A 14407-nucleotide genomic window follows, 5' to 3' on the forward strand; every position below is an offset into this window, starting at 1 on the left:
CAGTGTTCACTGCATTTAACCTTTCATCTATGTGAGGGCTTACAGGGGATGATCTGCTCTAACAAATTCCAAAACACTGGACTGAGTTTGTATTTTTTCCCACCCGTGCTAAAAATGGATGATACTCTTCATAGCATTAGCCTGCTCTAGTTATGCTGAGACTGCTCAACGCTGAGCTCCATTGAGAATAGGTTTAAGGGCTTGAATGCCTTCTGCTGAGGCAGGGCATCCACCAACCAATCTTTGCATGCCCTCTGGCGCAGCCCGCTGGCCTTTGTGTCACCCAACAATGATGGCACCAGAGCACAGGCTGGGAAAGATCATTGTTTGCATCAGCCAATGGAAGGCCAGCAAATCGATGTTTAGGTGATGTGTGAGCTTCTGTTCATGTGTGTGTGTGTACATGAATGGCAGCGCAAAAGGTGAATCCATGTGAGGTGAATGTCTCTTTCTGCTCTGTGACGAAGGGGAGGGGGACGTCACACAAAGAGAGAGCCAATCAGACATTAGCTGTTTGGATTTATGCCAGGGTCTTTTGGCTTGTAAGACTTTAGTACAAGTGGAAAAGGCCAGTTTTTTTTTCCCCAAGAAAAAAACATCAGCTGGGAAGAGATGCCATATACACCATCTGGCTTTTTCTGCGACCGGTTGATCCGGGAACGAGAGAGGAGAGACGGGGAAGGGTCTCTGAACAAGCCCCTCCGTTTCAACGGCCAGGACTTCAACACGCTGAGACAGGAGTGCCTTCAGAAAAAGACCCTGTTTGAGGATGACTCTTTCCCAGCTACCGTGGAGTCCCTGGGCTTCAAGGAGCTCGGACACAAGTCCAACAAGGTCAAGAACATCGTCTGGAAAAGGCCCAAGGTAGGAGGGGGAGGCTTGGCGCAGGAAGAGGCACGTTGGGTGCAAAGTTAAATAAAGAGGGGATGGATCACACATGTGGGAGGTGGAACTTTTTACACACATCACACCTGCAAGGAAAAGCTGCATTTTATCCAAACTGATGAGGGATATCAGGTGAGAAACAGAGGCTGCTGTGGGATTTTACCTGGAGACGAAGATGGGACTCAAATACTTCCCAGCAGATCTACATGGATGGATTTGGGCTGAATTACTGTATTGCCACACATGCTGAAAGACTGATCGTTCCTTTGTTTTCCAGTTTTGGGTTTAGTGGCTCTGATGAAATGAATGTTTTATTAGTTATCTTGTTGAACAGAAGCTTACAGTCTGAATCCTCCATCAACAGGCAGGTCGACAGTAAAAATCAAATTTTCCGAGACTGATTCCCAGTTCTTTCTCTGACTGAAGTTAACTCCTCTTTGTGTTTACCGTCTGCAGGAAATCTGTGAGAACCCACAGTTCATTGTTGGAGGAGCCAGTAGGACAGACATCTGCCAGGGCGATTTAGGTAAACTGTGCATCATGAACTGTTTTCTCCTTATTTAGTGAGGGGAATGGTTATAATTTAGATTTTCTTTTGCTTCTGATTCCAATAAAATAGAGGAAAAAATAACAAAAAGAAGAATTATCTTATTACGGTCAGTGTTTGGTTTATTAACTGAACAAAATTTCTCAAACCCGGCTGGGAATAGAATAGTTGGGACAACGTTCTACAGTGACAGTTTGTATAGGTTTGCACACATCCCATCGATCCCCTGCACACGGCCTCTCGGCCTGCAGCGGCCTCCCCATATTGTGCTTACTCTTTTCAAGGGATTCCAACCAGCAGCACTTCTCATTGTTGTTTTGTTCGGACAGCAAATAAAGGGGACCAAAGGGACAAAGGTCCTGGCAGACACTGTTAACCATTCCCTGTTGAAAAACTTACATTGTTCTAAGCACAGCAGATAACACCCTGCCACACACCTGGGCAACCAAAAAAACACAAACATCAGCACTCGGCAGCCATCTTTTTTCTTCACTGGACAACAAAATATATCCAGGCGAGGAATTCCTGTCGGTCTTTGGTTTTGTTTTGGAAGAAATCACTCACACATAAGAACATATTATTTACTTATGCTGAGGAGAGAAAAGGAAACACATTTACAACCACATAACAGGATTAGAAACGCAGTGAGGTTTTCAGCTGTAAAAAAGTGCTGAATTATTTCTTTCTCCTAACATGAGCAGCAAAAGCACACATTTAACACCTAATTATTATTAGGCCAGGATTGGGAAAAACAACTGAGAAAAGACATTATTTTGTGTGTTTAGGTGATTGCTGGTTGCTGGCTGCTATTGCTTGCCTCACCTTGAACGAGAAGCTCCTGTATCGAGTGGTTCCCCAAGAGCAAAGCCTCTCAGAGAGCTATGCGGGTATCTTTCACTTCCAGGTATGAAACAGCAATCCAAGTCTCTATGAATCCTGGCATCAACATCTTTTTATTCTCTCAAAACTAGAGTGTTCTGAAATCAACGACGAACAAACATAGTCAGCAGTGGATGTAAGATCTGCAACGATCAGTTTGTTAGTTAAAAAAGTTGGTGAGTTGTTAGCTATTTTGATAAACAATTATGTCAAATATTAATTGGCCCCAACCGCATTTGATGATGTTACCAATTTTCACATTTTAAAGGCTAATTAAATTATCAATTATCTAAAGGTTAACCATGGATGAAAGCAACTGTTGTTTGCAGCTCTATTTGACTTATGACACTAGAGCAACATTTCAGTTCTCCCTACAAACACCAGAGGGTTGATGCCAAAGCAGCATCAACAATGATGGAGATTACATTTATAGAGGTACTATTTAGTTCCTTTTCAGGAATTGTAAGCAGACTTAAGGCTAAATCCAGCATGTTGTAACAATTCATTTTAACAACTCAGTTACTTCAGGCTTGTATTTCTGATGAGAAATGTCAAATTGTTGGAGAGCACTCGGAAAAAAAAGAATTAATCAGTGCTTGAATAACAAAATGGAGTGCTTGATGTCAGTGGATATTGATTTAATTCATGTTGAGCTGTGACAAGAAGAAATTAATGAAAAGGATACTTCATAGAATATTCATCTGCAGGAAATTTTGGCTGATGAATGATGTAGGCAGTTGTGAACGCTGCTCACAGAGCCCAAGAACCGGGTCATTTTGGGATCAATGCAGCTCCGACGGAGGACTACGTGTCCTCTGATCTCAGCTGTGTCACCTATGTCTCTATGAAACTGATGAAATTAATCTATAGATGGATCTATTGCTCAAATAAATGCACCATATCAGCCAAGCTCTCTTGTTTGTCCGTCCCGCTGATTCTCTATATATTGTTTCCTGCTTGACATCCTTCCAACCTTCAGTTCTGGCGCTATGGTGACTGGGTGGATGTTGTCATTGACGACCGCATCCCGACATTCAACAACCAGCTGGTCTTCACTAAGTCAGCTGAGAGGAACGAGTTCTGGAGCGCCCTGGTGGAGAAGGCCTATGCCAAGTGAGTCGCTGTGCTTTGCAGTGGAGGGTAGCGGAGCTTTGAGGGACTTTCTGCTGTTTTCTTTAACTGTTTATGTTAAGATGCATTTATTCACAAGCCTAAACCAGGATGATTCATTATTTTATATATTCCTATTTCATGGGAATGGCTCCAGATGATTTATTTTTGTCCCACATCTGTGAAATTATTTAGATATTTTGTTGACCGCTTATCAGATGTTATACATCCATTTTGACATGCTAACCCACTAAATTTCAAGTGGAGGCACGAGCAGCAGGTAAATGGGTTGAAACTTATGTCCTCACTTCTTTCTGTGTCTAGGCTGCACGGCTCTTACGAGGCCCTTAAGGGTGGAAACACCACAGAAGCCATGGAGGATTTCACTGGTGGCGTCACTGAGTTTTACGAGATGAAGGAGGCTCCCAAAGAGCTCTACAAGATCATGAAGAAAGCTCTGGAGAGAGGCTCACTCATGGGCTGTTCCATTGATGTGAGACATTTTTATCTCAGATTGATACAGAGGATGATGGAGTTTCTAAGTCCGGCGTAGGGATTCTGTTGATATTTTATTCATTGCCATCAGAATTAAACATGTCAAGCAGCTGTTTATCAGAAGAACCCAGATGCTGTTTCGTTGTGCTGGTCTGCACCTTGCTGTGTGAACTTTGTCATAGTGTGAAAAAAAAACTTGATACAGCCCAAATTAAAAGTGTAGCCTGCCTTTAAAGATTTTAAGTCGTTTGTCGCTCCGCTGTGTCTTCTGCAGTCCCTGGTTCCTGCTCGCTTCGAGACTCGTACCGTGACGGGACTCGTGAAGGGTCACGCCTACTCTGTGACGGCAGTGGAGGAGGTAAAGCAGGCTGCTTAACGGGAAGACATTAATGTGTGTTGTGCAGTCAGTGTGGCTTTGCAGAGCTTTGCAGCAAATCCGTGACTTGGTTAATCACTTGTGCAGCACGCAGTAGTAAGGCCAGCATTTGGAGGGCCATTAATGTATGCACACTGGTAAAATGAATAAAGATAATATGTGAAATTATTTATCATTGTTTTTTACTGCAGTGTAAACCGTCTCATCACAAGGAGTCCAAAACTCGTCTGGTGCGTCTCAGGAACCCATGGGGTCAAGTAGAATGGAACGGCCCTTGGAGTGACAAGTGAGGAATTCATTGGTCGTCTTTAGCCATAATTAGATCATTTCTTTTCTACCTAGCATTTGCTGTCATCCGAGTGCTCTGAATTTGATCTTTTACTGTCGTCCGACAGCTCTAAAGAATGGGCCACACTCTCTAAAATTGAGAAAGAGAAATTGCAACACCAAAGCGCAGAGGATGGAGAGTTCTGGTAAGTGGCCCCTTTTGACCATAAATCTTATGGTTGCAGCTGTAAAATTTGAATTACAGCACCAGGATCACATTTCACTTCAGACCCTGTCATATGTGAAGCACATAAGTAAGTATCCATCTTGTCCTATCCTAGCACTTACCCTGTACTTCCCTACCCCCTCTACTGCACTCTATCTCTACACTGTCACCCCTGTCACCTCTGACAGAGTCTGACTCGTGGTTTTAAGTAGGATTTCTACCCTTAATACAGGGAAAATGGCAGTTGGGGACTCCCCTGAATTCTTCCACCTGTCACATATGAAAGTGTTATGAATAAAGCCCTTTGTATCTTCTGGTCCCATACAGGATGTCATTTGAGGACTTCAGGAAGAACTACACTAAGATCGAGATCTGTAACCTCACACCCGATGCTTTGGAGGACGATAAGATCCACAAGTGGACAGTTTCTGTGAATGAGGGTCGCTGGGTGAGAGGCTGCTCCGCTGGAGGCTGCAGGAACTACCCAGGTGCACTGCTCTACAAAATGAAGCAGAAAGCTTAATTTATCTAACACAAATAAGTGTTTTATCAGTTTAAGAGCTCCTGTCCGTCCAATCAAATTACTGTAACTTTATTGAAAGAGCCTGATTGATTGATTGATTGAAATGCCATGCAGACACTTTCTGGACAAACCCTCAGTACCGCCTTCGCCTGCTGGAGGAGGACGACGATCCTGAGGACAACGAGGTGGGCTGTACCTTTGTGGTGTCTCTGATGCAGAAGAACAGACGGAAAGAGCGTAAGATGGGAGCCAACCTCTACACCATCGGATTCGCCATTTATGAGGTGTCCAGTTAGGTTCTTACTGACCATTCCCAGACTATGAAAATATTCCCAAGTCAAGTGTTTGCATGGAATCTTAAACATTTGTGAAAACATGCCAAAGGTTTTTCTTTTTATGACCTGTGGCATGCTGTGTAACTCTGCAGCACCACCACGGATGAAGCATGAGTGTTTGTGTTATATATCACTGAGTTATTGTGACACATACAGTATGTTGTTAGATTTTTGGAATGTTTTCAGTTCTTTTTTGGGCATTTGTCCTTGGTTTCCAATTAGATTTTTAAGTCACAAATACAGAGGCTGCTTCTGTCTTTCCGCAGGTGCCAAAAGAGGTGAGGAAAAAACTCCCATACTGGAGCGGTACTTAGCAAGTTCATCACACCTGACACCCTGACACTGTTTTTTTTGTTAGCATCTTCCCCCATTTTCAAACACCATCATTTTCATTCTTTCTCGCCATTTCCTGCCTTGCCATTGTGACTGTCGCCCTCCAGATGCATGGAAACAAGCAGCACATGCAGAAGGATTTCTTCCTCTTCAACTCCTCCAAGGCCCGTTGTAAGGCCTACATCAACCTGCGTGAGGTGACACAGCGCTTCCGCCTGACCCCCGGCGAGTACGTCATCGTTCCCTCCACCTACGAGCCACACCAGGAGGGAGAATTCATCTTGCGGGTCTTCTCTGAAAAGAGGAACACCTCAGAGTGAGTGGGTGAGGGTGATCAGGGTGGACGGCATGCAGAGGGACTGGGCGCGTATTTTCCCACCAGAGCACGATAGTCATAGTTGAATATTTCTGACAGTAAATGCTTAGCTGATGCGTATTCTTTGTTTTTTAGTGGGGCTAGATATTGAAGTCCAACATATGTCAGAACCATATTGCTTAATATACTTTTACTGTTACTCTAATAAGATGTTATCTTACCAAAATGTAACAAAATGATGAAATAGTCCTGCGCAACTTTTTTGTTAACTCTCTTTCTATTGCATTTTTCTGGATTTAAATCTCATTTTACACACGTGATAGATAAACCTGTTGTAGATTATGTAAAATTCACTCACTACACTACACAGAAACCTTAAAGAAACCAATGCAGATGTTTCCAGCAATACCCAGCCTTACCATATGCATGTTACATGATAAGCCTCAAAGATTTCCCCACCGCTCTATGTGCATGTTGTAGTTCTGGTTTGTGTGTCTGATAAAGAGGGAGGGCTTTTGTCAGGGTGTTTGGTGGGTGGGACAGAAACCACCAAGAACAAACAATTTTAACGGCGATTTGATTTATAGAGCTGGAAGAAACCGGCCCCAGTTCGAAGCTGTTATGGAATCTTTTTTAGGACAAGCGACTTCAGATTTGGGCATGATCCGGTAAACTTTCCTAGATATTGAGTGCTGCCCACTCAAGCCTCAGCAAACCACCAACCTCTCCCCCTGGTGCCCCGGAGGACGAGATGACACGCAGAGCCGGCCTGCGCTCCGACAGACCGGGACCCCGGTTGCGAATCAGGCTATGTGATGGATGAGCACAGCAAACTCTTAGGACTTTAGACTTTGAATTCAAAAACATAGGTTTAAATCACAGTTCATAACTTGATTCTGGTAGTTGTAAAGAAAGGTATGGGCTGTCAGATTTAACATTTTAAAATTTAAAATGTTAACTCTGATCAGGAAGATCAGGCCTTCGACAAGCAGCTATAAGAGAAATAAAGAGAAAACACTTGACTGGAGGAAGTAACAGGTTGTATTAAACTAACTAAACTATTTCTGTATTTTTAATGCAATTTGAGTGTGAGACCATAAGCCTGAAGGGACAGTAAAATAGATGTGATGTTAGCTTTATTAAACTAAATGCCTAATATCTGCTGAGAGTAACAGAATGCAGGCTTATGGTCAAGATGAGATGATAATGTCACCATGGTGACCGCTGTTTATTCGTCTTTACCCAGGGAGATAGAGAACAGGATCGAGGCCGACCATCCAGTGGTAAGTGTGTGCTTACTTTACAGTTGCTCTGCAAACACTGGAAGTGTTCTGAGCTGGGTTATGCTTTCCTTCATCTTTTTGATGATATCTCCCTGTCAGTTACAGAAAGAAGCTGCACCAAGCAAAGCCTCACTGCTTCAGCAGCTTTAGGTTTTCTTGTTTCGTTCAAGGCATTAAGCACACTGATCAGTGCTTGGCAAAAACCAAAAGAAAAAACAGCTTGAAATGGCTTTTCCACAGATAGAATTGTCATGTTAAAAGCTATAAAGGCCACTTGCAAGGGCACATGCTGTTTTTGATTTGAATCCACACCAAGATTGAATCTTGTCGCATCTATGACGTTTCCACCCAGTTACATGGAATTGTCATTGGCCATTTATGCTTAATCGTAATGACAACAGCACATCAAACAAATGGATTCACATTTTTTTTTCCTTTTATTTTTTATCCCCTCTCTGTGCTTTGCGGTTCCCTGACACCTCAGCCAGCGCCAGCCTCGGCAGGGGAAGAGAGCGAAGAGGACCAGCAGTTCCGGACTATTTTTCAGGAGATAGCCGGCGATGTGAGTACAGGAAGACGGGGGAAGGAGGAGGTTGACTTTGACCAGGCCAGTTTTGATAACCACCAACAACTGAAAACTATTAACTAAATTATTGGGGAACTCTTCTTCTTCTTTCATTTTGCTCAATTGTACAGGAGATGGAAATCACAGCCAACGAACTGAAAAACGTTCTCAATAGAGTGATCAGCAAACGTGAGTCGACTCCGATTAGCTGAACTAAACGTTTTACAGAGTTTCTGTGCCCGCCCCAGTCTGGCAACGGATATCACAGGTTCAACAATCAACTATCTAATTCACTCCACATTATCACGGGACACATACCACTATAAGAATTAGAAGTGATATAAGATACTGAGATGTGTACCTGATGGAAATAAAAAGTACTGGAAGGTAAGTGCTGAAACATTTTATTGATGGAAATATGATTAAAGTACTGACAACCTGTCCTCAGACTGTCCTTATTTATAGTGTTGGAACTGTTCTTCAGCTCTGGCTCTTTCTGTGTTCCTTCCAGATAAGGACCTGAACACAGAGGGCTTCAGTCTGGAGAGCTGCAGGAGCATGATTGCTCTGATGGACGTATCCTTTGTATCGAGTGCAGCGGGCTGGCTGTGTTGTTTCTAAGAAGCACAACCTGCCGAGACCCATGGTAGGGTCTGTGATGGACGCTCACACGGTCTACACATCACAGCACTCAATTAATACCACTGCATTAACTTATTACCTCTGACTTCACCTAGTTTTGCCCCCAGACTGTCTTCACTGGTCATGTAACAGCTGAGGATTTGATTAAACACAGTATCTGTTTATTGGAGTTAGGTTTTCCTTCTCTGATGTGACACTGAAATAATGCTTCTACAAACCTCATTTCCAGAAAAAGTTCCAGGAAAAATTCTCTTAAATTCATTCAAACCTTTATTTGACTGGATAAAAATGATTTTTTGTGTCTTCACTGACCAACTTCCATGTCTTCAGAAAATGAAAAATGAAAAACTTTAATAAGAGCAGAATTTATTTTGGAAGCAGTTGCTACAGGGGCAGTTATCGTTGTGTTGTGTCACTCTTTATTACACCTTTCAGTTATTTTGATACTGCGGACACAAATTGTGGCAGTTTTTCAGAACAATCTGTGTCCATTCTTGCCAAATACAAGATTGCAGCTCCTCAACGGTCCGTGGTCACGGTTGTCTGATTGTCCTCTTTGTGATGCTTCCTGAATTTTCTATAGCAGGCAGGCCAGTCGAACACACACACACACGCACACACTCTGTGTCTATGAAACCACACTTTTTGGAACTTGTGCAGAAAGAGCTTTTTCTCACTTATCTCCTGGATGGTAGCATATGTCTCTTCAAAATTCCTGTACACACTTCTGCATCAGCGGTATCTTAACACATATGCAAGTCGCCTATACTCCGAACACTAATGCACCACCACACCGTCACAGGCATTGGCTTTTGCACCTTTTGTGGATGTTTTTTCTCATTTTTGGCACGTAAAACCCAACATTTATATTTCCTGAAAGCAGCTGAGACGTGAACTCATCTGAACACAGAACAAATGTTCATTGTCTTTCTGTCCATCTGAGATGAGCTGAAATTTGTGTGTAAAGTTGATAAATAGCTTCCTCCTTTAATAACTCTGCGGTGGGTTACACCTCTGGATGCAGTGGTGGATTGAGCTGATTGAAAGCTCTTGTGGCTACACCGACCATGGTGGCATGACGGTTTCTCATGCAGTGCTACCTTTGCTACAGTTCAAAGGTCATGCACATCTACCAGTGGTTTTCTATCCTCTGAAATGTCCCCAGACTTCTCGAATTGATTCACAATTTAAAAAAAGAGAAAATTCTTACTGGTTAATTCTGAGTGCTGAGCTGCGACCCATATTTGCTTGGAAAGACTAAGCTTTTGGTGGATGCTCCTTTAATACCCAATCCTGACACCCTCACTTGTCACCAATTAATCTGCTGATTGGAGAATCTTCTGTCACCAATAAATTCTACAAACTTTTCTGTCTTTCCTCGCCTCTCTCCAAACTTTTGACCAGTGAAGTCTTCAGTCTTCAGTGAAGACACTAAAAATCAATTATTAGAGCTTGTGTTGGTTAAATAAAGGTTCAAACAAAATCAAGAAATTACAGATGGGGTTTGTGGGTTGAATTCCCTTTATGATCAAGGACAAACCCTAACCTTGAGTCATGTAGGATCTGTCATGTAGGCTTAAGGTTAACCAGAAACCTATATAGCAGAACTGAAACATGAAGCCAGCTGTTTTTGACATTGAGGAATAACATGCTGCACAGTTTTGGTCTTGACTCTGTCATTTAGATGGATGGGACAGGAAGACTCAATCTTCAGGAGTTCAGACATCTCTGGAATAAGATCAAACAGTGGCAGGTGGGAAAGGTTTTTCTATTGTTTTTATTCATAACATCAGAAATAGTCGAATCCCTCTTATCACTTTCATCCTGTGAATACAAATATTCTCCTTCTTGTGAAATGCTTTGGCAGTTTGAACGTATGAGCAGCCCAGGTAAGCTCTTACTTAATGTGGTGACGTATGTGACATTGACAGTGTTTTTCTTCCAGGGAATATTTAAACACTACGATGCTGACCAGTCTGGTAGCATCAACAGTTATGAGATGAGGAATGCTGTCAATGATGCAGGTAATAACACATCCACGAAAATGAGTTTGCTCGTTACCCTTTTTTAATCCAACCCATGTATTTTAGGGTTTTATTGCTGCATTTTCAGTGTTTGTTGTTGACGTAAACAGTCAACTTAATGTTGATCGCTGAAGTCGTTGCTGAAGATGGGGGCATACTGGACTGTATCATGCTGAAAGCTTTTTGGAATTTCACTTGACTGCGCCGGTGTCCCCGATAACGTGTTCACCGGGTGTATTTCGTTGTCGTGACGCAACATTTTTTGATCTGTAATGCAACGTGTGGGATTTATTCCATCTTCACTCCCAGCTTCAACTCATCCTCTAAATGTTCTTGTCACTGTACAGTCATGTGTCTTGTGTCCCGCTCAGGCTTCCGTCTCAACAACCAGCTGTATGACATCATCAGCATGCGTTACGCAAACGAGAGCATGAACATCGACTTCGACAGCTTCATCAGCTGTCTGGTCCGGCTCGAAGCCATGTTCAGTAAGTCACAGCCACATGGACACTCTGAAAGACGATCAGTGTGAGACTGAAGAACCTCTTCGGCTCTGTAAATACCCATAAAGACTCAGAAAGATTATTAAAATTTTTCACATGTCTATATCGCTTTAGGAATATGACAGAAAAGCTCATCAGATTTTCATTAGAAAGAACCCCTGAAATTGAAGAAAAAGTACCAAAACAAATTAGACAAAATTATTATTCTCAATAAAATATTTTATTATTTTATTTAGCAAACTCATCCATTGTTCCATTTCACTGTCACACCATATGAGAAAGGCCTCTGGTAGTTTAGAAGTTACCCTGAGTTCTTTTGGGATATCATTGACCATAAACACTTCTTGCTCTTAGAGAGATCTTTGTTGGTCATCCACAATATTGAGGTAATAGTCGTTTTCCGTTTCCTCCATTTATGCCAAACCTGTCTAACTGTGTAAGGGTCCAAATTCTTTAGAGACTAACATTTCCAGCCTGATAATCATCAGCAGCGCTCTTTATGAGGTCCTCACAGATGTCATGATGCACATGATAAAGACTTTAAACTTCACGCTGTCATTGCATTGGTTGAAAACACCTCATTTCTGTAAATCAACTGTTAATCTTAGAGGTTCGCACTACTTTTATTCACAACAGAACATAGAAAACATATCAAATGTTGCAAGTGAGACATTTTACTATTTCAAAAACAATATTGGCTCATCTTGCTTATGTTTATGCATTTAGCAGACAATTTTATCCAAAGCAACTTACAGGTACGCAGATAGGGTAAGGGGGTTTTGCCTAAGGACCCCTACTGGAGACAGTACCTTTCATGCAGGGATTTGAACTGAGGTCTCCCACACGAAAGGTGGAACTCATACCACTACACTATCCAGTCCCATTATATCTTGAATTTGATAGCAGTAAAACATCTCAAAAAAGTTGCCATGTTTACCACTGTGTAGCACCTCCTCTTCATTTAACAACAGCCTGTAAACATCAGGAACCGAGGAGACCAGATGATGAACCTTTGAGAGAGGAATGTTGTCCCGTCCTTGTCTGATATGGGTTTCTAGCTACTCAATAGGCACATTGAACTGTGTTCACATGTCTGGAAGTGTTCCTGAGCCCATGCAGTGATTTCCATGACCGAATTATGCCAGTTTTTAATGCCTGAGGGCCCAAAGATCACAGGCATCCAATACAGACTTTGTACTGTAGGTGATGGAATGTTCAAAGTGTTCCATATTTCACATTGAGGATCATTATTCTGAAATGGCTCCAAAATTTGTAGGTGCAGTTTTTTTGTAGATCGTTGAACCTCTGCCCATCCGTACTTCTGGGAGACTCTGCCTTTCTAAGGTGCTCTTCTTTTTTACTTAGTCATGTTACAGACAGTCATGTTGCCAATTAACCTACTTAGTTCCAACATGTTCCTCCAGCTTTCTCTCTCACACCACTTACGTTTAGATTTTGTTGCCCTGTGCCAATCTTTTCAACAGGTGTTGCTGCCATCTAATAAATTCAAGATGAGCTGATAGTTTTCATGAAATAGTAAAATGTCTCACTTTGAACAATTTGAAAGTTTTCCATGTTCTGTGGTCAATGAAATGTTGGTTGATGAGATTTTTTAAACGTTTTTACACAGCATCCACACTCTCTTCGGTTTGCATATTTTCAGCCTGCAAACAGCATACTTTTTTTTAATTTCCCGTGTTTAAAACAAATAGCTTTATTGCTTTTTTTAGCTTCTAAGAAGAAGTAAAGCACACGTTTGTGTGATGTTTCTCTTCTCAGGGGCGTTCCAGGCCTTTGATCAGGATGGAGATGGCACCATCAGACTCAGCGTCCTGGAGGTATGACATGAATGAACCAGATACTGTTGTATAAGCTAATTAACATAAAACAAAAAAAAAATTTGTATCAAACTGGGCAGCTTCTTCTGCTCAGCACTCACTTTTCCGTCCAGAAATGTCTCAGAATTATTAAATCGTCTCAACAGAGGATCATCTCAGAGTATGAAGCAAAATTATTTCCACCATCTGATGAAGCATTGTTTTTTTATTATTACCAACCGCAGTGGCTCCAGTTGACCATGTACGCCTAGAGAGGCCCATCGTCTCCCAGGTGAGCTCCACTCCACATGAGGACCAGACCTGCCAGCCTTTACCTCAATATTCAGTGTGCCCGACCGCCGTTAGCTTTCATCCACCTCACCTCCAGCCTTCCCTCCCTCAGTCCCTGCAGCTCTGCACCAAAATGTTCCTCCATTTTATCCTCTCCATTTCTACTTGCAGAGGATCTCAGAGCTTCTGCCTTTCCTTCTCTGCCTTTGTCCTCTCCTTTCAGTCAGTAGCTTTGTTATCATTCTTATTTTTGAAGACACCATCACACAATACTTTTCTCAGGCAGCAAACACACACAACCTCTTTTTCTGTCACAGTACCTCACAGAGCCTCTCCAATACAGCAACCCACTCCTGTACTAGTTCAGTTTTGAAATGTTACACCCTCTCCTTCAACCGCTAGCTTTCTTCTTCTGCTATTAAACTGAGCAGCAAGGGCTTTCTTCCTCTTTTCATCCCAGTGACCTGGACTCTCTGGTGGACAGTGAATAAAACTGTTAAACACTCCCTCCTCCTTGTTAACATTTCTATTGAAACATTTTCCTCAAACAGGTCTTAGCGAGGATAGAAAATTCTTTTAGAAGTCTTTTATTCACTTTTGTCAATAATCATCTTGGATTTCGTGAGGGACTAGAACCTAGCACTCCCTGGTGGACAAACTCAGGCTTCTTCTGTTCATCTCAGAGCCAGCCAGCAGGAACTCACCCTTTGACATCTGTCCAGTCTGCCAGTCTTTAAGCTCTGCATGTGGATGGATGGAATTCATGATGAAAACTGTGGAGCCAACGAGTTCTCTCCCAACATCGACACTCGAGGTTCAAATATGGATTTGAAAGAATATGGCTAAAGGGTTGGACTGCAGCTTTATTGTGATTTTCCTATGAAGGCTTTGGTCAAATGAGTGTACTGCATTTTTAACTATTTTAACCAAATAAATAAATGTGTAGCTGCTGGTTTGACTGCGTTACCAGTAGTTCTGATGTGAAATGCG

General features: G+C 42.3%; 1 protein-coding gene across 1 annotated transcript; it reads left to right on the plus strand.

The window, feature by feature from the left end:
* The first annotated feature begins 61 nt into the window (after positions 1-61).
* capn3a (calpain 3a, (p94)) lies at positions 62-14392 on the plus strand. Its single transcript, XM_072365869.1, is given in 20 exon segments — positions 62-864; positions 1342-1411; positions 2218-2336; positions 3291-3424; positions 3746-3914; positions 4191-4274; positions 4484-4578; positions 4688-4765; positions 5113-5273; positions 5423-5604; positions 6084-6292; positions 7539-7575; positions 8060-8137; positions 8272-8329; positions 8652-8716; positions 10467-10535; positions 10728-10806; positions 11178-11294; positions 13089-13147; positions 13372-14392. Coding segments are annotated over 20 exon segments (2142 nt in total). The 5' UTR covers positions 62-612; the 3' UTR covers positions 13399-14392.
* Positions 14393-14407: the final 15 nt, after the last annotated feature.

Source organism: Leuresthes tenuis, unplaced genomic scaffold, assembly GCF_036924035.1.
Source record: "Leuresthes tenuis unplaced genomic scaffold, fLeuTen1.0.hap1 SCAF_15, whole genome shotgun sequence".
Lineage (NCBI taxonomy): Eukaryota > Metazoa > Chordata > Actinopteri > Atheriniformes > Atherinopsidae > Leuresthes > Leuresthes tenuis.